The following is a 22,902-nucleotide window of genomic DNA, read 5'->3' on the forward strand; positions in this document are numbered from 1 at the left end:
TGAAAAGGAGAGGGTGTGGAAAAGGGAAGGATGTTGCAGAGAGTACAGGAAGAAGAATGGTAGGAATTTGGGGATCGGTGGTATGAGGGTGTTTGCAGTGGGTAATTTGGGGTGCTAAAGCCATTGTGGTAGAGGAGGCAATGGAGATGGGGTATCTGTGTTGCAAAGCAAGAGATAAGGGATGCAGAGATGGGGTACTCAAGGCCAAGGGTGAGGAGAGAGAAAAGTCTCAGATGACATTTTTGCCTGGCCTGACCCTGCTTCCGCTGTGTTGGAATTTCCTGCCACCTGCAATTTGATTGGTTTGAAGTCAGCATTTTCAGGACTTTGGGCTGGCTCACGTTGAGCTCTGTGGCAGAGAGCTCAGAGAATCTGGGATCTGGCTGGTGAGCAGGGCTCTCAGGGCAGCATCACAAGGCAGCAGACCTCCCAGTTGGCTGGTGAGCCAAGGAACATGTCTCCAGCCAGGGGACAGGGTGCTAGGAATCAGGCTGCAGCCTCATCTTCAGTTCATGGAGTGCAAGAGTTTTCTAGGTAAGAATTTCAAGATCTATGAATCAATGCTTTTCCCAGAAAAAAGTCTGTATTTTTGTTGGAGGATGTATAATGTCCTCAATATTTCCAAATGCTTTGTTTGTGAAAGAGGTTTGGAAATGTGCTGTTTTACATGAGTCGCTGGGCTGGCAGGAGATTCCTGTGGAAGGTTTCTGACTGAAGAAGGAGAGCTAGGAGACTCATTTTTCCCTTACATTCATTTTTATATAATCTCTCCCTGACTTCTCACTCTGGCTAGATGCTCTCTAACAGCCTGAGTTTTTCTGAGAGGATTTTCCTTTATTTTTATCCTTTTTCTACCACACCACACACCCCCCTACGCCCTGCATGTGTGGTTTTGCTTTGTTTTCTTTCTCTGCTTTAATTCCAGTATCATCTTCCAAGTGCTGCTTATCCTAAACACAGAGATGAGACAGTGACAGGAAAGGGCTGCCACTCTGACGTACATTGGGATCTTTAAAGAGTGGGATTGTGGTGGGCTTTATCCAAATACAGAGCCTGGCTAAGCTCTGAGGACTACACTAATGCTGTGGAAAGGCTCTGAGTCATGGAATATGTTCCCTGACCTTTCTGTAATGTGACAGGAGCAATAACACAAAATACCAACATCTACATTAACGTTGAGCAGACATTGTCTAATCCTAGAAACACCCAGGGAGTCAAGAGCCTGTCATCCTTCTCTTGCAGGTAGGAAAATTGAGGTTTGCAGATGATGAAAGTTGTTTTTTTTTTTTCAACACGGTAGTTCATAGCAAAGGGTTTAACAATTCTGTTTTGTCACTGAAATATTTACTCAAGAGATTGAGCCATGATTCAACTTGGACAAGCTTCAAAATCCTTATCTGGGGTACAAAATCACAGAGTCCCTTGGGTCAGTGGGTGGTGCTGTGCTGTGTGAAGAGGGACAGTCCAACAGGGAAAGATGTGGATGAGTTTGGCATCTGAGTGAAACAGAACATATATACTTGTCCAGTAAATCTGACCTTGGGAAATAATTCATTTGATCACATCTGAACACTTGTGAAATTCTGAGGTACCAGGAGGGTTGGATTTTGTCCTGGTTGCTGTCTCTGAAAAATTCCATTGAGAGATTCTTCCCTACAACAACAGAAAACTGTTTTCTGTCTGGATGCCCAATGTCAAAGCCCTTTTCCCTGAGCCTAGGCTGCAGTCAGAGAGCAGAATGTCCCCGTGCTGTCCCAGCAGGGTGAACAAGCAGAGCTGGGATGCTGAGGTGCTTCAGGCCAGAGCTGTCCCTGGTCTGCACCAGCACAGCTCCTCCCCAGAGCAGCTGGGACCGAGCAGGGCTTGGCAGTGCTGCCGGTGCCCTCTGGCCGTGGTGAACGCTGACAGCTCTGCAGAGGGAGAAAAATGGGATTTTTAATCTGATCCCCAGTGGTTTGCAGCAGGTGGAGCCACACAGGTCGTGTTACCTGGCAGGGATGGGAGTGAGAGACAGGGGAGGGAAGGTGTTTGTGTTTAAGCTGTGCTCCATTGTGGGTGAGGGAAGCTGCTGTCTCAGGTTTCTTGCCTACCGTGGGAACTTGCTGGAAGTTGAATGTTTTATAGATAAGCACAAGGTGACAATGCTGGCAGGACACTTCTCTGCTCTTTATGGAGTGAGTCCTGGTGCTGGAACCTGCTTGATCTTTCGCGCATATCAACTCCACCAAGCAAGGATGGATGGAGATGGTCTTTCTCAGAACAAGCACATGGAATTATTAAAGTGCCTGGCAGCCAAAATAGCTCTGGGCACTGTGTGTTCCAGAGGCAGAAGGGATGGAGAGAGGCAGCCACTGGGCTTTGGATAGAACCAGAAATTTATGTTCATATGAAAAGGAGTTGCCAGGACTGCCACAGGTTTTGAAGAGTTTTTAAATCTGTATTTGAGCAATCCTAAGTGTCCATTTCTCAAATGGACTTCTACATCATGGACACACTCCAGTCTCACATTTTGGCGCTAGGAATAAAGAAGTTAAGGAATAGCTTGGAGAAAATTGCTGTTAAGAATTAACTACTGGTTAACTACTGTTAACTACCAGAGCTGTGAGACACTGGGGCTCAGGTGGGTGTTTTATGGGCTGCTTTGGGTCTCTGCTGTTGCAGGGCAAGAGGACTCAGCAGCTCAGGGCCTGGTTCACCCTCCCTGGAAAAGTCATGTGGATGTGGCACTTCAGGAGGTGGTTTAGTGGTGAACACTAAGGAGGTTAGGGATTGGATTTGATGATCCTAGAGGTTTTTACCAACCTGAATGGTTCTGTGATTCCACGATAAAGGCACCACCCAAAGCCAGGTGCAGATAAGCAGCAGTCTCCACTGGACCATGCAAATCCACCTGGGCTGGCAGCTGAGAGAGGCACCCTCAGGGCAGGAACTCAGGAAAGCAAAGCAGGGTGTGGAGGTGCTTTACCATTTAGCAGCCTTGCCTTTTCACCCCTTCTGGCCTCGGGGCTCTGATTTCGTGCAAGGTCCAGATGAATAATGTATGAAATGGTAGAGATAGACCCAGTGGATGGGCTATCGATGCGGGCAGTTAGGCTCTGTTTTGACTTGTAAAGTAAACATTCCTGGTGTAGACATCCTCTGTGGTTTAGTGATTAGATCTGGGAACTGCATTTGGGGTCAAGTCAAGGTGCTCTCACCCAGCTCCAGCAACATTGGCTTAGCCACATCATCTGTTCCTAATGCTCTGCTTGTCTCCCCACGACATGAACAAGAGGGGAAGGAGATCCCATAAAAAGATGATGATAATAATCATCATTATCACCATCATAATCTCAATTCAGATTTTGTTTCATTTTGGAACTTATTGTCCAAGGATGTGGTTTAGTTTGAATGGTGTGCACAGTGAACTTGGCATGTAAATATAGAACATTCCCGTTATTTATGACAACACATCCACAAGAAAGAGAATTAAACCTTGTGCTGTAGGTGCTCACTGGTAAGATGAGGACTCTGTGAGAGCTAAACGTCACCTACCTTGATCCTGCCTTTGGTTTTTAACCTTGTTTTTAAAATTGAGCCCAGAATTTGAAATTGGAGAGTGTTCCTGTTTGGCTTGGCTCCAGGCATTTCTGGTTTTGTTCTCCAGGCTGGCTTGGAGCAGAGTAGGTCTCATGTGAGCCTGTTTGCCTGTGTAGCAATAGTTCTCACTGAAAGAACAAGAAATAATAAGGAAACTTTAGCCAATATTCTATCTTAAATAGAATTATGTGGTAAATAATAATTTAGGGATAAAAACGGTGTGAAAGACATGAAACTTCAACTGCATGAAATAAGAAAACACTAAGTTCATATGGTGTGGGAGGATTCCTCAGGAAGAGTAGGGCATGAGTAATGCTGTGCCCTCACTCCAGTCATGGGCTCTGATGTGGTGAGTGGCTTGTACCTCATCCAAAGCACAAAGGTGGTGGTGTTATTATGCAGACAGCCCCATCCAATGGTTTTGGACCCTTAGGTGAAAGAGGATTTAAAAGGTTTTGGGTTGGACCCGATTCTGGTTGGACCAGAATCAGAGGCTGTGTTTGGTTTAGGGTTTAGCCTAAGGTAACACCCTGCTCCTACACCCATCTCCTGTGAAAAGCCATAAACACAGGTCACTAAAATTAGTCTTGCAAGGCAGCTGCTCTGGTGCCTCTGCTTTCCCTGCTCTGTCTTCAGCTCATGCCCAAGTAAAGACCTCTGCCTGGTTTTAATCAGCTCAATGAGCAGTTGACACTGAGGACCAAGTAGGTTCACCAGGAGAAAGTGACTATTTGTTGCTGTAATGGCTTCCCCATTTGTTCAGAGAGGCTGGGTCTGGGCCCCTTGAAGTGCTGGGGAGGTTATGGAGCAAGGTCTCCTGAGCAAGAAGGGGTTTGGTGATTTCTGTGGAGACTAGTGAGGCTTCCTGGAAATTCCACCAGGTCTGTCCTCCTCTGTGGTTTGGACTCAGAATGTTATTGCAGGGAAGCCTGAGGACCTGTAATTTATGCCTCAAATCTTACTCTGAATGACCTGTAAAATATCATCTCCATACAGATTCCTCAATGTTAAATAAAGGTCGAATCTGAAACGGTTAGGTTCTTTTTCCAGGAGATATTTTATCTAACAGGAAGAAAAATGGACTCTGCTAAAATAAAATGTTCCCTGCAGGACTCCAGTTTCCAGCTATTGTTAAAATGTGTGGTTGAGAGCTGGGAACCCTGTGGCCAACAGGGAGCTGGAATGAGTTGAAAAGAGGAGAAGGATGTGCTCTGCAAAGAACAATGTTAGGTCCACACTAACAGCACAGAAAAACAAGAGATTGGCTGCAGGATACACAGAGGCCCCAAGGAGCAGGGATGAGCAGCCAGATCTAATGCTGATAGCTGTGAAGTGTCCCAGGGCTGTCTTCTATATCACATTGCTGGAATTCCTACAGTTTGGGAGTAGCCCCTCCAGAGTACTAAATAACTTGGTGTGGAGTCATCCTAGACCCCTCAGTGAGGACTTGTGGCATTTAAAAGAAAAATGAGTTTTTAGGAGGTTGAAGGACGTTTGAAGTGCAGGGGGTAAAGGAGTTGGCAGTCATGTGCTGGTCATCTGCTTGCTTCAGCATAGAGGGAAATATGAAAGTATGACTGGGATAATCAAAAGCATGGAGAAATCTCCTTTGAAGAGAGATGAAAGCAAATGGGACTGAAGTAAAGCTGAGTAAGAGGTGCTTTCACAGAGATGTTTCAAAGGTGGAGAATGCTGGGCAAAGCTGAGCAAGAACTGCTGTTCTTCTTAATTCCCCTGTGCGGCTGTGACATGAACAAGAGGGGAAGGAGATCCCATAAAAAATATTTATATTTTTATTATCATCATCATCTTAATTTAAATCATGTTTCATTATGGAACTTCATTGTCTCGAGAAGTAATTAAATTTTAACAGTTTGGATGGTGACTTGACACATGTAATTACCAAACATTAACTTCATGTATGACAATAAATTTACAAGAAAGAGAATTAAACTTTGTGATTCAGAGCTTAAGTTAATCTCTGACTTCTGAAAATTGGATGAATCAGGGTGAACGGGACCAGAGAGCCTCAATCCACTGCTGTCTTCCACAGGGACAAGTCCTACCTTGAAACCACAGCGTGTCCCACAGCTGAAACAGCCCTGCAAGGGCCTCACTCATGGTGAAAAGCAGCAGCTCCTTCCACCACTGAACATTCACACAACTTCCCCCACCGCAATAACAGCGCAGCACAAGTGCAGTACAGCTCCTTGCCCGTTCCTGATGTCCTCCTCTCCTTGTGGGACAGCTCCAGCCCCACTAAAGTAGCATCCCAAAGCCTCCTGTCCCTACAGCCTTTCCACAGCTGGGATCCATCTTCTCTCCTGCTGATGGGGGAACTTCTTGTTCCTTCTTGCCTGAGTCAGTGGTGCTATTGACAGAAATGTGCTGTGCTAGAGAGATGCATTCTGCTGCTTTGTAAAACACTGCAAAAAGCACATATTCCCCCATGGAGGGCTTCAGGGTTGCATAAACACAGGGTGGGGCAGATTTCTGGGAACATCGTAGACGTGAGGGTGTGGGCTGTAAATCAGGAGAGCAATCAGCACATGGGAGCTGGGCAGGCTCTCAGAGTCCTGCCAATGGATCATTCAGGCAGAGAAGAAAACTTAGGATGGTTAGTCCAAGCATCAGTGCCTGCAGAGTAGAGTGGAGAGGTTTTTCTACTTCTTTGCATTATTTAATCCAAATTCTACTCTGGATAAAGTCAGGGTCATGCAGCCTGGGTCATGTTGTGTCAGTGCTGCCACTGCTGTGAGCAAGAGGCCAGCTGAGACAACAGCCCTTCCAGCAAGGGGGCTGTAAATAACACAGCTAAATTGCTCCCTGCTTTCCAGGCTGATTGTGGGGAGGGTGTTTTCAGCATTGCTAGTGATGGGTGTTTATTAACAACATCAGAATTGAAACCAAACCACCTGGTTTCACCAGGTGAAAGACCACCTTTTGGCCTAAAAGCAAACCCAAAAGATATGTTGTTCATTACTCCATGCAGGAAAAAGGGAAAGTTTTAGGATGTGTCTGGACCAATGACACAATGACTTGACTCATAAAACCTCAAATTACTGAGCAGCTCTGACTTCTGCCTGAGTCAGGCCTTGTGGGAAGGATGTCCTGATCTGCTCTAGGAAGCTCAGTTGTCCCCCAGGATGTTACAAAGTGCCACTTAAAAGATTGGCATGTGTGCTAAAGAGATCGAGACAACGTGACCTACACAGGAGGGTGGCAGGAAATGCTGCTGTTTAATTTGGGGGTGATGAAGGGGACCCAGAGAACTCAGGGGTTTGAAAATAAGCTCTGTGTTTTGGAAAGCTTTGTGGTGGGTGAAGCTCTATGGCAAAGGCTCTCCTTGGAGCTGGTTTCACCAGGATGGTGTAACCATTCAGCTTGGTTCAGGGACAGGCAGTGATATGCTGACCTTTCCATTCCCTCTTGTCCTGTGAGAACTTGAAAATGCCTGTCTGGTGAAAACAGGGCTTAAAAGACTTTAAAATTAACAAGCTCAGCAACCTGTTCATGCTGGGTTGCAAGGCAGGGTTAACAGCCCAGGAAATAGAAGGTTTGTTTTCTACTTTCCACCTTGAAGCTGCTCATTGCTGTTGAATGTCAGGTCTGGAAATAAGGCTGGAATCAGGGATCACAGTTGCTTCCTCTCCCAGCCCTGTTAGTGAGCCAGGGCTCTGAATGCTGTGATTGCCATGCCCTGATTCCCATCTCCCCATAACACAGCATGTGGAGGCTGGATTATGCAGCTTCCTTTACCTTTGCTCTTGTTTCAGAGCACCCCAGCAGGGAATCTGCATCTACATTGTAGTTTTGCAAATTCTTGAAGTCTAGGAAATGTTCCCAAATTCTGACATTTTTGGCAGTAATTTGTTCCTCTACTCTCCCAGTCTGGCAGGGAAACTCCCTGTTTTTGGGCAGTAACACAAGTGTTTTTTGCCTGTTGTTTACAGCTGATGGGATCTGGTTCTCGGGAAGCAAAACATCACGAGATGCTGAGGTGTGGCTGAGTGAGAGAGAGACACAGCTCCCCCACACCCCAAGCCCTGAGCCCATCTCCCATCTTTACCTGGTCTCAGCAGTGGCAGGTGCAGCTCTGCCTAAAGCCAGCAGCTAAACCAGCTGGGACAGAGGGAGAGAGCAGGAGAGAGGAGGAATAACTTCCCTCAGCCCCTCTCCCAGCAGGGTTTCATCCCTGAAGGCACAGAGCAGCATAGCCAAGGAATTCTTTCCTAAGAGAAAGCCCAGGCATGAGTCCACGTGAGGCTCAGAACATGAGAAAATAATCTACTCGCACACACCCACAGCCTGATGGCCTCTCTTCAGCACCTCTAATGTCACAGCAGCAGAGGGGACAGTGACTCCTCTGCAGCCAGCGTGGGTGTGACAATTTAGGGCAGGAGCAGCTGGGAGCAGGGCAGCAGCCCAGGAAAGGATGGTGGATGGAGCTGGAGGAAAAGGCAGGAGGACATGGCACTGCCTCTGACTTGGCCCTGGGCCTGTTCCCTGGGACTGGCTGAGGAGCAGCAGCTTCCTCTGCTCTGCCTGGGACTCAGAGCCACCACACGCCTGCCCCTTCCCTGGGCCTCTCCTGACGGCTTTCTCCTGCTGCAGGCATCTGCTCTTCTGAGTGTGAAGGACAATTTGGGAGAGTCTGATATTACATTCCTCATGCCTGAGGCCTCTCAGATAGCTGCAGCCAGTACTGTCAACTTCAAAATGCAAACCAGACAAAATCTGCCTGACTTTGTTGAAGGCTGAATCATCCCAGTTCTTTCCTGAGAAGTTGGTTTTCCCCTGCCTGGTTTTTGGTAGCAGGAGGTCACAGAGGTGGCTTCTGTGAGAAGGTGCAAGAAGCTTCCTCTGATGGCTCTGACCCAATCCCTAATGGCTCTGAAGATGGACATGCTGCTGGGCCAATTAGAGATGATGGTAACGCCTCTGTGATAACATATTTGAGAAGAAAATCAAAGCAAAGTGAAGAACACAGTTTTTTCTAGCCAGAGAAGAGGAGGAGGTGAGAACATGTGAGGGAAACAACATGGAGACACCAAGGTCAATGGAGAAGGAGGGGGAGGAGATGCTCCAGGTTCCAGAGCTGAGATTCCTCTGCAGGCCAAGGTGATCACCGTGGTGAGGCAAATATGCCCTTGCAGCCCATGGGGATCCATGGAGGATGCAGAGATCCACCCACAGCCCATGGGGATGCATGGGGAATGCAGAGATCCACCCACAGCCCATTCTGGAGCAGTTGGATGCCTGGAGGAGGCTGTGACCCAGTGGGAGATCCAGTGGAGAGAGGACCCCTGTTTCCAGGCTGCAGCAGCCTCTCCTTGGAGGACTGCACCCTGTGGAAAAGTGACCCACGCCACAGCAGTTTTGGGAGGACTGTGTGCTCATAGGAGGGACTCACATTGCAGCAGTTTGGGAAGGAGTGCTGCTCATGAGATTGGACCCACACTGGAGAAGTTAATTTGGAACTGTTTCCTGTGGGAAGGACCCCACAGTCTCACAGGAGAACAGCTTCTCTCCCCGAGCAGCAGAAGAAAATCTCAGTGATGAAATGACCAAAACTCCCATGTCCTTTCTCCCTGCACTGTTGGTGGGAAGAAGGGAGGGGCTGGGGGAAGAAAAGGTATTTTTAAGGGCTTATTTCACTTCTCATTATCCTCCTCTGGTTTTGCTAAGAATAAATTCACTTTGCACCTCTAAGCCAGACCTATTTTGCCCTTGGAGTTTTTCTCCCAGTCTTTATTTCAACTCATTAACCCTTTGTTAATTTTCTGTCTCCTCTGCCCAGCTTGGCAGGGGAGGGCGAGCGAGCGACTTTCATGGGCGGCTGGAGTTTGGCCAGTGTCAAACCACAGCAGATGCTAATGCTGGGGGCCAGAGGTGCTGGTGGTTCCACTGCTTACTGACTTTGCAGTGTCTTCTGTGTCCTGCTTGCTGAAACAAGCATGAGGAGCCCAGGAGTCTGGGGATAGGGAGCTGCAGGTGAAGCAAGAGGATTTCACAGATCCACGGAAGGTGCGTCATGGTGGTGGGAGCTTTCGTGCAGACTGAGGAGGGAAGGCAGGTGGAGCACCCTTCTCACTAATAAACAGCTAAAGCACTCATGCCTTTACTTGAAAAGTCGTGTTTGATGAGCCAGCACAGCACAGCCTCCCTTGGCAGCTGGGTTTCCCAGGATGGGTGCAGGTGATCACTGGAGTGTGCAGGCTCCAAGGGTTTGTGCTGGGAGCAGCAGGAAGAAAAGGCAGGGCAGGAGGGCACCAGGGTAGCATTGGAGCAAGCTGGGAATGGAGCTCAGCTCCTGGGCTGAGCCATGTGCTCAGGACAAGCAAAATCCCAGCTGGGCTCTGCACCTTCTCCCCCAGCATGTTGGAGAAGTGCCACCCACTTCCCCATCTCCTCCAGCCTGGAGCAGCCCCCTCGGGCTCTTTGCTGTGGGATGTAATTGCTCATTAGGGAAAATTCTGGGGCTGCAATTGCTCAAAGTACCTCTGGGATCAGGGTGGAGCCCAGGCTGTGCCACCCCAGCAGACGTGCCAGTGCTCCACTGAACCAACCCTCTCCTTTTGCTGCCACTGGGAAATTCCCCAGAGGAGCAAGAGTGGAAAAATGTAGTCACAATACTCCAGTGTAATTCAGTTGGTCAAATAAATAACCTGTGTGGGAATTGAGAGTGATTTTTATTCCATAATCTTGCCAAAGCAGAATCACTTTTACAGGCTTCTATTTTTAAGTACTTTTCCTGAGCATTTCCCATTAATTTTTCATTCCTTCTGCTTCCTACAGTTCAGTTCCTCCTCCAGCAAAATGCTGCATTTTTTCCCTACAGCTCCTGGGGTCAGTCTAACCTGACAACCTGATCTTTCAAAGCCTCACAAGGATTTTTATTAATAATTTTTCAGAAAAAAAAGCAGTGTTTTTGGCTAGTGGTGTTGGGTTTAGGTAGATCTTGTCCTGGGTTGAGACCTCTCATGCTCAAGGCTTTAAGGCATGACTTGCAGTTTAAAGACATACTGCTGTTAGGACCTGGCCCTCTTGAGGCAAGGGCTCTGTCCTGGCAGGATGTGATCTGTGGAGGAGGATCAAACCATGAATATTAACAGCCTGCTTCCGCATGGATTAATGGGATGGTTGAACACGCTTCTGGCAGCTGCGTTGCCTTGGGTCTCAAAAGCCAGGGAGGTGCAAGTGTGGATGTGTTCCACCCAGCATGAGAGCCCTGAACCTGGTAAACTGAAAAGGAGCTGGGATCCCAGGAGCATTACAGCTGCCTTTGCAGTCATCTGCTGCTCCTCTTCCCCATCCATAACCCTCCCCTCTGGGGTTCCACTCTGTGTAACACTGAAAGGGGTTTGAAATCCATAAACACACAGAAAAAAAACCTTTTTTTAAATTAACACATCCACACCTGAGTTTGCCCCAAGGGATTATCCCTAAACAAGGTGTGCTTCCTGATCTCTCTGTTCAATGTAAATTTGTGCCAGTTGCTGGTGCAAATTGTCCAGGGCTCCCTGCCAGTGTTTGAACAATGCCAAGGAGGAGAAGTCTGGCTGGCTGGCAGGAGGAGTCCTGGCTTGTCTGCAGGTGCATATTCCTGCTGCTCAGCGAGGTGTTGGCTGCCTTGGGAGGGGAAGAAGGTGCATGAAGGAAAAAGGTCCCACTGGTGAAGACCCCGTGGACTGGATCATCAGCTGGTAAAAACTGGAGCTGCTGGATGGAGGGTGTGATGTGCTGGTGAAGGGTCTGGCTGCCTGCCCCCTCCCAGGCTCCTGGGAGAAGGGGCTGCTGGAGAATATCTCATCCATGCTGTGGGGCTGGTCTGGCCCTGCATAACCCCAGTCCTTGGGCACTGAGGTGTTGAGGTCTTCTCTGCTGTGGGTTGATCCCTATCAGCTGTGGAGAAGAGGGATGGGAGGAGCAGTGTTTGGGATGTGGCTTTGCCACTGCCTACTTACACTTGGCATTATGGTGTTTATAGTGCCCTGCTGAGCTCCGGGGGTGCATGGGTGGGTTTGGATGTAGTTTGCTGGTGAACACCCCAGCTCTTAGCACAGAGCCTGGGTCCACATGGCTGCTGCACGTCCTGGTGTCCCCACTCCCACCCCAGGGGAGCAGCCTGCCAGAGGCTGCAGAGCTCCACACTGGGCTGTGCCAGGACTTGTCCTGCAGCCTCCCCAATGGCAGGGTGGTGGTGACCAACTGCAAGTGCCTCCTCCTTAAAACCAAGTGCTTGTGGTTTTCAAAGGCTTCCTGCACTGCTAAAAACATAACTCTAAGGCCCTGGTGCACCAGTAGTCTGTGAATTATAGGTCTGGTCACATTCAGAAGAGCCAGCTGGGTTCAGGAGTAGCACAATTTATTGAATGTCACATATATGGTTCTTTTGGATTGCCCATGACAAATGCCTGAACTGCAGAGTGGCTTTATAGAGCACTAACAATACAATGGCAATCACAATCTTAATCTCCCAGGTTAACACTCAGCATATCTGAGGACACAAGAATTACCAAAAGACGACCCTTGTGGGGTGGGAGAGGACAAATCTGTCAAACTATTCCTGGAATTTCAAGTAAAATTCTTGTCTGCCAGCTAGATATTAAACTGGCCAGCTTTTACATCTTGTTAACCACTATAGTGCAAAGTGCTGCCAATAGTGATCAAATCTTCTGTTGTTTGTGGGTTTATTGTACAGAATATTTATTGGTAGGAGGTTTTGGTTTGTCAAAACTTTTCTGGGTATCGGGTAGAAAAACTAGACCACGTGGCCTCCACTGCACATTCACCTCCATGCCATGGCAATACAAATCACAGGAGCTACATCCAGTCCCTGTGCTTGTGCTGCAGCTCCCATAGCATGTCCAGCTTTGCCTTTTCTTCACTGCTTTGTGCTTCCATGCACACACTCAGATGTCATGAGGCTGAGCCAGAGCATTGCGTGGAGCAGTGGAGTCTTTGGGTTTGCAGCACCAGGGCAGAATGGCCATGAGGAACATTCAGAGGCAAATGCAGAGTAATTTCTATTTTCCTGTTTTGTTTTATTTTTTTCTCCTGCGTTAAGGAAATGAATACCAAATCCAGCCCTTCCACTCTAATAAACTTGGAGAGCTCTTGTCAGCCCCCACGCCTCTGTCTCCCTGAGGTTTGCTGCTGCTAGCACTGGGGGAAAAGGAGTTTACTTTGCATTAAATAGCAGCCCAGCTGCCTGCAGAGGCTCCAATCCCACTCTTTATTCCACAATGTTTGATGGCTGATGAAAAGCCAGCTCCAAATTCACATGGCACTTTCTAAACCAAGGACAAAATTCCATTTGGCTGCTTTGGTTCAGAACGAGCTGCTTTGGGTCGGGCAGGCATAGCTTTTCACTTCTGGCAGTTTCAGGGCTTTGCAGACCAGGACATTCCTGGCTGGGTTCCAGGCTGGTCATTCCCGGGGCTCTCCTCCCAGGGCCCTCCTGCGAGGGACAGCCAGCTCTGTCCCCTGTCCATCCCTCGCAGGTGGGTCTGTGGGCAAGGCTTGGCTGCCTCTGCCATGGGAGTGAGCGCTCAGGCGGCGCTGGGCGGGACGGGAAGCGCTCGGAGCAGTGGGCTCCAGTGCAGGGCTGCAGGCGGCTGGGGCGGCCACTGACCTCGTTCCTAATCCTCCTGCCACGGAGGGATCTGCAGAGCTTCGCTCCGGGGTGAGCAGCGCCCGCCTGGGACAGGGATGCTCCGGCGGCTCCGTCCCTGGGGCACCGCGGGGAGCTGGGGCGGGGAGCTGGGCTGGACTGGGGAGGTGGAGCTGGGGCTGCTTTGGGGAGGTCGGAGCTGGGGCTGGTTCGGAGAGGTCGCAGCTCGGTGCCAGGTCCCCCTCCAGGGCGCTGTCTCGTGGCTCTGGCAGCTCAGGGAGCTGCTGGTGGCAGGGCGTGAGGAGCAGAGAATCCTGCTCCATATGCTGGCTGGGGGTTCCTCGCTGTCCCGGCAGCCTGGCTGGGGGGTTTCGCTGGAAAATGAAGGATTTGTGTTGTGTTTAAACGCAGCTGTTCCTGCCTCTCTCCTGCGGGGCTCTCTCGCTGCCCAAGATCTCCCCTGGCTTTGGGTGCTGAAGCAATCCAGCAGCAAGTTCTCCCAAAATGATGGAAAACAAAGTGTTCCTGTCATTCGCGTTCTACAGCACGATTCTGATTTTAAAAATGTATGTCGTTGCCATCATTACGGGGCAAGTGAGACTCAGAAAGAAGGTAAGACCCAGTTTCGTTTTCCTTCTCCCTTTCTGGCTCTTTGCTTGGGTTTCTGTGATTTTGCTTTCTTCTTTTATTCCTCTAAAGTTCAGCAAAATTTTCCTGAAGCAAGCTGAGTTTTCTTTGACTTCAGTTGAAAGCAAAACTTGTTTCATAGCTGCAGCAGATAAATATCTCATATCTCTTTGACCCTTTCTGTTTGTTTCTACCATCTGTAGCTTGATGTTTATGATTTTGGAAACCTAATCTAAATAATAATCAGATCTAAAATGCCAAGCAGGTGAGATGCTTCTAGAAAGAGTCTGTTTACAGTTAATTTGCAGGGTCTGGAAAAAAAGGAGAAAGGGAAAAAAAGTTTAAGAAGAAATCCTTGCAATGGTCTTTTTTTCTTGCAACGTAGCATAAAGTTTTTGGGCTTTTGGAGGCTGACTGGCGAAGGGAATGCTCCAGGAGAGCAGCAAGTCATGGGCAATAAAAAAACAGCTGGAGGAGATGATTCTTGGTCAGGGAGGAAAATACAGGGAGGACCAGCTGCTGTCAGGATTTGGGGCCAACTGGACCTTTACTACCCTCTATCCCAACTCCTGATAAAACCCAGCTTTCTGTAAAATCTGTTTTAAAGTACTTGAGGAGTTTCTGACTGCGTCAGTGGAGAGGGAGGGAGACATTTCTGGTCTCAGATAGAACACAAACACCCTGTCCTGTGGCATCATTGTAACTGATGGATTGTCTTCTCCCTTTGTGATTCTAAATGATGCTCCAGCCCTGGGACAGTTTGGGCTTCTAACATAATTTTAAAAAGCACCAGGGCCCTTTCCAGGCTGTAAAATGAAGCTGTCAGACGTAGCCGGGTCCCTGAGGAACAGCTTCTGAGCATAGGTGAGGAGCTCACACAAATCATTTTCATTTTTAACTTTATTAGTGTAGGATCCCGTTTCCCTGTGGGAAAACCACACAGTGTCTCTGCCAAAAAGTCAGGCAGGGAATATTCTCTAATCTGTCAGTCCTGGTTATCTTTTGGAGGCTGCATTGTGTCTGCAAGCAGCAGTGACTGGAAAGTCTCCTCTAAATGGGTTTCATGGGAAGAAGAGGATGGGGATGAAGTGGGAGCTCCCTTGAAACCCTCATTTGGGACTTGCTCAGCAGGCAGCACTGGGAATTTGAAGGAAAACTCCTGGGGAGGTGCAGGACAATGTGCATGGAAGTGCAGTGACCCTCATTTTTATGAAGAGTGGTAACAAATTTGGGCAGGTTAAATCCCCTCAGGACTTCAAGATTAGGGGCAAAGCTTCTACCTGTGAGGTTCCTGAAGGCTGTAAGCAGGTGGGGACTCTCTCTGACTGTCTCTTCCAGGCATTTGCAAACCCAGAGGACGCCCTGCGCAATGGGGGGCTGCAGTTCTACCGCCAGGACCCTGACGTGGAGCGGTGCCGCAGGTGAGTGGGGCCAGTGTTCCCTCTGGTGCCACCATTCCCAGTGCCACCATTCCCTCTGCACCAGCTGCTGGCAAACAAGAAGTGGGAAGTTAAAGGACTCACTAACTGAGTAATATTCTAGATGCTCAGACTGCCTCGAGCTCTGCTGTGGGACCCTGCTCAGGAGAGCAGTTTAATCTTTAGCATGGTGTGCACTGGAGCAAGGGCAAGAGAAAGTATCTGGGTTTGCATTCAGCATCCAGCTCTGACTAACCCTTTTCTAGGTGCTCAAAGTCCCATAGATTCCCAGTGTTTCATCCCATACCCACACTCAAAGGCTCTTTGTGTCCTGCTCTGACAGGACCCCAGATCCCTGCACAGCCTGGACAGCCAGCAGAGTGACTGGTCCCTGTCCCTTTTTGGGGATTTGGGAAAAGGCTGAACAGGATTGCCATAACTTTTGCCTCTCTGATTGGGCAAACTCTGAATGTTACCCCTCTTCTGCGAGAATCACAGTTTCTTGGAAGTAAAGCACAGGGTTATTCAGCCCTGGGCTTGATTTGCTGTCCCCCTAACCAAAGGAGGTGCCCCAAGTGCTGGATTGCTGATAATGTGCAGGAAAGGGGCTGGAGTTGTGCCCTGCTGTCCTTAAGCCCTGGGCTGTGCATGGGGATCTCACTGCTAATGTCCCCCTGCCTCCAGCATTTGCTTTAGAAAACATCCAGTGCCACCCCCAATTGCTGGGCTGCCAGGGGGAGGAGGAGGATGGAAAATGAGCCGTTTCCTTCCTAGCAAAAATAAAATAATAGCAGAAATAATAATCATAATCTTCTTTTGATTATTCAGGATAAACAAACTTCCATAAAAATAAATAACTGGAGCTGCAGCAAAAACCTGGGGCAGCCTGGGATCTGACTTGGGCAGCTGAAGCTCTCAGAGCCCGTCCTTGCTGATGTATTTGCAGCCCTGGAGAAGACACATTCAATCCAAGGTGTTTCCCCACAGCAAGGGCCATGTCAGCTTCTCATCTCAGACTGTACCTGGAGGGGAGCAAAGCCAGGGGTCTGTGCAGGGCAGGGATAGAGCAGGGCAGGACATTTACCCTGTGCCTCTGAAAGAGACCCTGGCTGCCTCACAGCTCTCTCCTTTCTCCTCCTCCTTCTTCCATTTGTCCTCCCAGCCCTGCTGAACCCCCAGGTCCTTGGGGTTTGTTCAGAGGATGGTGCCTGGGGGAGGAGGGGCACAACCCTCACTCATGGCCTGAGCAGATCCTGTTTCATCAGTGCTGTGGGTGGTGGCAGAGATGCTGTGGCACCCAGGCAGGTGCTTGTTCAGCTGGAGCACAGGGCTTGGCTCCATCAGTGCTGATGTGTCACCACACGGCCACAGCATCCCCTCCAGCCCCTTGGGCCACTCCTCCCCAGTCCCCTTTGGATGCATTTATGGAGAGAGGTGAAACCACAGCCCCTCTCATCCTGTGAGTTTCTCCACTGCAGAAGCTGTGGTCTGGAGCTGCCTTTTGTTGTGTAGCGTGGCCACATCTGGGGCCATGCCGTGCTGGCACCACACCAGTTTTGAGCTTTCTGCAGCTTCACAGGGTCTGTGTTTTGCTCTGTTTATTTGAAAGCTCCAGCCCTGGAGCTGTCATCTGCTGTGCCAAAGGCGTCCCAGTCACAGAGAGAAAGTTTCAGGAGCTCAGCATCCCAAGGGAGAGACACAGGGTGTGAAATTCTCCTGTGTGTAGGGATGAACTGACACTTTTGGGGGCTGTGTCTGCCCCATTCCATGGGGAAGAGGCCCAGCAGCACCTAAAGATGGGTAGAAGGAATGAGAGAAAACAGGGAAACAACCTTATCTTGCTTTTCAGAGCCCACCGCAACGACATGGAGAACATCTTTCCCTTCCTCTTCCTCGGAGCCGTCTACTCCCTGCTGGATCCCAGTCCCACAGTGGCCAGGATCCACTTCCTCATCTTCTGTGTGGGACGGATCGTGCACACCATTGCCTACCTGCTGCAGCTGAGGGCACCCACCCGCTCCGTGGCCTACAGCGTGGCCCAGCTGCCCTGCTTCTCCATGGCCCTGCAGATCCTGCTGGCCACCACCCCGTACTGGTAACAGCCAGAGAGACCCAGCACCCAAACCCCCTCATCCTGACTCTGCTGGGCCCCCTGGAGCAGGAGAGAATGAGAGAGTGTGTGTGTGAGATGTCAGCAGGGAGGTCACCTGCACCCTGAGGATGTTCAGTGCAGCCTTGATGCCATCAGAATTTGTCAGAGGAGGCACCAGAGAGCAGGGACATGCAGGAAGGGAGGTTTCTCTCTCTCCTGCTGAGGATGAGAGGTGGAAAGCACATGGACTACCCCTCAAGGAAAGGGTCATTGAAGGAAAGGTTTTCTGAGTTTCGAACTGTGACTGTGACCTTTTCCTCCTGGTCATGAATATCCCACGAATCAGGCAGGGAGAACCATGAGGGTCCCACAAAGTCTCTTAGTCAGCAGATGTGGTTGGTAGCAGAGGTTATAAAGCCTTCTCCTGCCCAGCCATGTGCATCTTGGGGAATGTGAGTCCCTTAGCATTTAGTCCCTTAGGTTCCCTCTCCACCAAGGAGGACAGGAGGCAGGTGCCTTCCAGGCAGGCTGACAGGGAAGTCCAAATCTCAGGGGTGATGTTGTGAAGCCACTGGAGCATTCAGTGCTCCCAGTGCCGCCTCATCTCACGCCACAGCACACAGCTCCCTGCCAGGAGCCCCACTGCAGGCAGGACCTGGGGCTCCTGGCAGCTCCCAGCCAGCAGCAGCTGAGGCTTTTCCATCTCAGCCTCACCACAGCAAGATGCAGAGTGACATGCCTGGAGAAGCCAGCAGGAATCCTTTACCCTGGACACACAGCCTGAACACATTTGCTGGACACAAAGTTCTGGGACTTCTGGAATGTCTGAAATGCTGGCACAAAACAGGGGCTTTGCAGACAGAGTTTTCTCCCAAAGGGCAGTCCAGTCCACATGCCACTAATACCTGAAAATGCCCCAGAGCATCAGACTGAGTTTCTCCCCCTCTGTTTGCAGCCTTTCTCTGGCCCGTTGCTGTTTGGGAAATGTGCCCTGATTGCCTTGGGGGAGTTTTCTTTTAGCTGTTTCCTGCTGTCCACTGCTGCCACGCCATTCACAGCCTGGAGCAGCTGGTGTTTGCAGAAAGCTCTAGAAATGAGCAGAGGGGCTTTGCAGGGAGCATTTGCATTGCTGCTCTGCAGGGTCACCCAGAAGTGTTGTGTTGGACAGGAGAGGCTGGGACCAGGGTACTGCATGGTGACAAGGGCCCATGGGCTCCTCTGCCACACAGCTGTCCCCAGCTGCCAGGGGCTGCTCCCAGCAGCAGCAGCAATGGAGCATCCCTCTGGAGGAGAAGGAGGAGGAAACCTCTCCTCTTCAGTGCCTCCTCCCTCCTCTGAGGGCAGCACAGAATTTTAGTAACATCCCAGGGGCAAGCCAGAATGAGTAGCAAATAAATTCCCCTCCCACCTGTCCTGTGCACTAGGGCTGTTCCCTTGACTCTGCTCTGCTCAGAGATCTCTTGCTGAGCCCTCACTGAGCGCTGGGGACACACCTGCTCAGACTGGGGACACACCTGCTCAGACTGGGGACACACCTGCTCAGACTGAAGCTCAGCCTTTGCTCAGCTCAGTTTTTGTACCAGTAACTCCATCCCAGAGCAGTTGTGGCCTCAGGCTGAGCTGTGTGGTGAAGGTTGGAGTGGAATTCTTTGCTCTCCCACCAAGGTGGGCAGGATTGCAGGTTCAGCACCTCACTCTTGGCCACTTCTCCTTCCCACAGATGTCTGGGTAACACAGACCCCTCTTAACAAATCTTTTGTGCCTCACATGGTGCACAAGGTCTTGCACTCCTGTATGTTTCTCTGCTGCTGCACATGCATCCTGGTGGCAGGAAGCAGATATTCCCAATAAAAACAAATCATTGTGCTCTGATACATCCTTCCTTGGGGAGCAGCAGATGCAGCTGGGCAGCAGCTGGGTCCAGCCCCAGCAGGATGGATCCTCAGCAGGATGTTAAACCCCACTGCAGAGCCTGGAGTGTCCTGGGACTCCTAAAGAGACAGCCCTTCCCTCTGCACTCACCTGCCCTGCAGAGGAACCTCTTTTCCAGGTGTGCATTATTTGTGCTGATCCTTTAAATCCAGCAGAGCTGGGAATTATCAGCAGCTCTGCTCACTTTTCCTTCCCTGAGTAGCAAATTGTTACAAAGCTTGTTCGCCCAAAAACCCTGGAGGGCTGGAGAAACTCAGGTAAGAGGTAGTTGCTCTTCTTTCTGCTCTTAGGACTCATAAAGGAGCAGCTTGTGTTTTCCAAGATAAGTAGCCCCTTTTTTTTGCACAGGGTTGCTGGGAAACAAATGCTTCATTTCTCTGGTTTTCCCCTATTTTCTTAAGTTGTTGATGGTTGGGAGGTGCTGCCCTGTTAGCATCTGTGTTTGTTTCATAAAATGGCTCCACTTGGTTATTTTCTTACCCTGTTTGTTTTCAAATGGGAAAGGCAGTGGTTTTATGAAATGGATTCTCTCCAGTACATGTTGCTGAGGTTGGAGATGTGGCTGGGATGGAGATTTTGGCGTAGGAAGGAAGAAGGGAGGCTCCAGAACCCCCTTCCAACCCCCAGATCTGCCAGCTGCTTCAGCCTCCTCTCAGCTGCCTGTCCAGAGCCTGAGGCTGATGCCCTGCTCAGGGAAAATGAGGTTACATGCAAAGCTCTGCTTTCTCCTTTTTTATTAAAAAAAAAAATAAACTCTGCTTACTGGCTGCAGGGAAAAGCTTGGGAATGTGAACTCTCCTGGCTCAAAAAAAAAACAAACACAAAAAGCCTGCAAGGCAAACTTAAGAGAGGCCCAAGCATTGCACTTATTTTGAAGTGTTGTGGAAGTTTGGGGGGAAGCAAAACCAAGCTGGGCTCGGTTCCTTGGGCAGCCCCAGTCCTATCAGGGCTCTCCTGGGACCAGGTGGTCAGAGCCACTGGCTCTCCCCTGGACACTGCCAGTGGTTGCTGCATGTGAGAGGCATCCCTGCCTTTTCCCAATTAATATCTAGAGCCCAGAGCTCCCAAATTCCTGCTCTGGCATCAGTGTAGGCAAAGGATGTGCCCAGTGTGTCCTGCTGCTCCAGGAGAGCAAGGACAGTGGTTGCACCCACCCGTCTCTGGGGTTTGGGGTGTGCTTTGTATGTGCAACTTGTTTTTCACACCTGGCTCAAACAGGAAACAGCAACGCTGTGAAACCCAGCTGGGAGTGCAGAACAACAATCTGGTGCTTAAATGGGTACAAACTGAAAGAGGAGACATTTCAGACATTAGGAAGAATTCTTTTACTGTGAGGGTGGTGGGACACTGGTACAGACTGCCCGTGGAGGCTGTGGGTGCCCCAGCCCTGGCAGAGTCCAAAGCCAGGTTGGATGAGACATTGAGCAACTTTGGTCTAATTCCATCTGTGGGTTGGGAGTAGGTGACCTTTAGGGTCCATTCAGGTGATCTTTAAGGTCCATTCCGCCCCCTTCCGTGGTTAAATGTGTGAATGTGATTCACACCCAGTACGTGTCTTCCCTCACGGTGTCTGGAGCTGCGAGAAGAGCAAGCGGAGACCCGGCACAGGCTGCTTTCCCTCCCACACTCTTTCAGGTGCTTCAAGCCCCAGGATCCGTCCCACCCCGAGCACAGGACACGCCTCTCCCTTACCTGCCTGCACCGCTCCCCGGGTCTCTCGTCATCCAGACCGTGCCCTGGTGGGATCTGGCCCAAGATTCCTTTTCGGACAGCTTACCTTTAACACAGATCACTCCTCCTTTTCTGCCCTTCCAACATCCCCATTCCCTCTAACAGGTGGGATTTTGACACACAAATCCCCTTATTCCTTTTGAGGAACTGAGATTCCTGTGACTTGTAGAGAGAACGAGAGGAGCCAGCTCTACAAGCATGAGCATTCAGAAGTCTCCTGGAGAAGAGAGCAGCAGGGAAGGGCCGCACTCTGACACACGCGGATGAAGTTGGCAGCGGGAAAACTTTTTCCAGCGGGCGTTTTCTAACAGGGCTGTGGGGCTGAGCCCTGCTTGAGACGTGGGGCTCGGGATGCGGCTGGGTGCGGAGCGGAGCGGAGCAGCGCGGGGGGCTCGGGATGCGGTCGAGAGCGGTGCGGAGCGGGGCAGAGCTGCGGGGCTCGGGATCCGCCGGGTGCGGAGCAGCGCAGGGCACTCGGGATCCGCCGGGTGCGGAGCAGCGCGGGGCACTCGGGATGCGGTCGGGTGCGCTGCGGGGCTCGCCCCGGGCTCCGCGGGCCGCGCTGCGCGGGGCTGCAGCACCCTCGTGTGGCTGCGGGACCCTGCGGGGGACACGGGGACCCTGCCCGGGCACCGCACCCGCGGATCCTCCGCCCTTCCCCGTCTGCTGGGGGTGCGCATGGAGGTGTTTGGGATGGATGGAGGGTGTCATTCCTTGGGGAATGGGTTGAGGAGGCTGATATCTGCTCCAGTGCCCATCAGCCTCTCCAAAACAAGCGGATGCGATGCCAAGCTCCAGGGAGATCCTCCCATCGCTGCACACTTGCTCTTTGGGAGTCACCTGGTTGAAAACAGTGGTTTGAGGAAGGAAACAGTTTGTAAATATCCTTGCAAACTTTCCCTGCTTCTGAAGTTGTGGTGTATGGATGCAACGCTGTGCATCTCCATGCAATAGTTCTTCCTTAACACGTGATAACTCTTCCTGGGCTTTGTGACACCAGCTACCAAAGGAACCTTTGCTTCCTCCCTTTTTTCCAGGTAATTATAAAGCGTTACATCCCTGTGCACAGCTACCTTCCAGCTTCTCTGCTGCCTTAGGGTGTTTCCCTGTGGGGTTGGAAAGAAGGAGCAGCGAGCAAAATATCTGCTGCAGGGAGGAGGAGATGCTCCTTCCGTATGGAATGTAGAGTCTGGGGTGAGCATCACAGCCCCCAGGACAGGAGCACTGCCCCAAAGGGCAGGAGGGGCTCTGCTGCTGGGAGATGACACGTTGCTGTCACAGGAACACGTGTTCCTGCAGTTTGAGGATGGTGCCACAACCATCTTCAGACCTTCCCGTTGCCACCAGAGGGAGAAGGGCTCAGCAGCACAAGGATGAAGGGAAAGGAGGATTCTGTAACCACGGCATGTCTGTAATTCATTCTGGACGGGGATAACCAGGCGGGTGTCCCCGTGAGCTGGAAAATGTGAGCTCTGTTTTGTCTTGCTGCTGCAGCAGCCGATGCTGATGACAACACAAAATTGTTCTCATTAAAATATTCTAGGGGCAAACTTCAACTTTTCATCAGTCAGCAAGTCATGCACAAGTGTCAGGCTGGGGGGTCAGAAACAAGGAAAGGAGGTCCAGAAAGATCCTCCCATCTCCTGAGACCCACCCTTTTGGAATCACCTGGTTGAAAACCAACTGCTTTGAGGAAGGAAACCATTTGCAAATGTCTTTGCAACCTTCCCCCACTCCTGAAGGTGTAGTGCATGGAGGGAGAGCAGCTCTCCTGCCAAAATTAGTGCTGGTGATGGATGTGCCCTTCCTGGGAGGAAAAATTCCCCTGTCCTGGAAGAGGAGAGGTTGCACAATGCCTTTGAGCTCCTCACTGACAGCCTTCCCCCAGTATCTCCCTCCCCCGTGGA

At 50.5% G+C, this 22,902-nt stretch overlaps 1 protein-coding gene across 2 annotated transcripts; it reads left to right on the plus strand.

The window, feature by feature from the left end:
• The first annotated feature begins 414 nt into the window (after positions 1-414).
• PTGES (prostaglandin E synthase) lies at positions 415-21,275 on the plus strand. 2 transcript variants are annotated; one of them, XM_030961628.1, is made up of 5 exons: positions 415-534; positions 13,607-13,807; positions 15,161-15,243; positions 17,090-17,335; positions 21,140-21,275. In XM_030961628.1, the coding sequence occupies exons 2-5, from the start codon at positions 13,700-13,702 to the stop codon at positions 21,144-21,146; spliced, it is 444 nt and encodes a 147-aa protein (XP_030817488.1). In that variant the 5' UTR covers positions 415-534; positions 13,607-13,699; the 3' UTR covers positions 21,147-21,275. The 2 variants fall into 2 exon arrangements, with proteins under 2 accessions (XP_030817488.1, XP_030817489.1); XM_030961629.1 differs by lacking the exons at positions 415-534; positions 21,140-21,275 and adding an exon at positions 13,171-13,267 and having other exon boundaries at positions 17,090-19,961.
• The last annotated feature ends 1,627 nt before the right edge of the window (positions 21,276-22,902 follow it).

The sequence above is a fragment of the Camarhynchus parvulus genome, chromosome 17, assembly GCF_901933205.1.
Source record: "Camarhynchus parvulus chromosome 17, STF_HiC, whole genome shotgun sequence".
In the NCBI taxonomy this organism is placed as follows: Eukaryota; Metazoa; Chordata; class Aves; order Passeriformes; family Thraupidae; genus Camarhynchus; species Camarhynchus parvulus.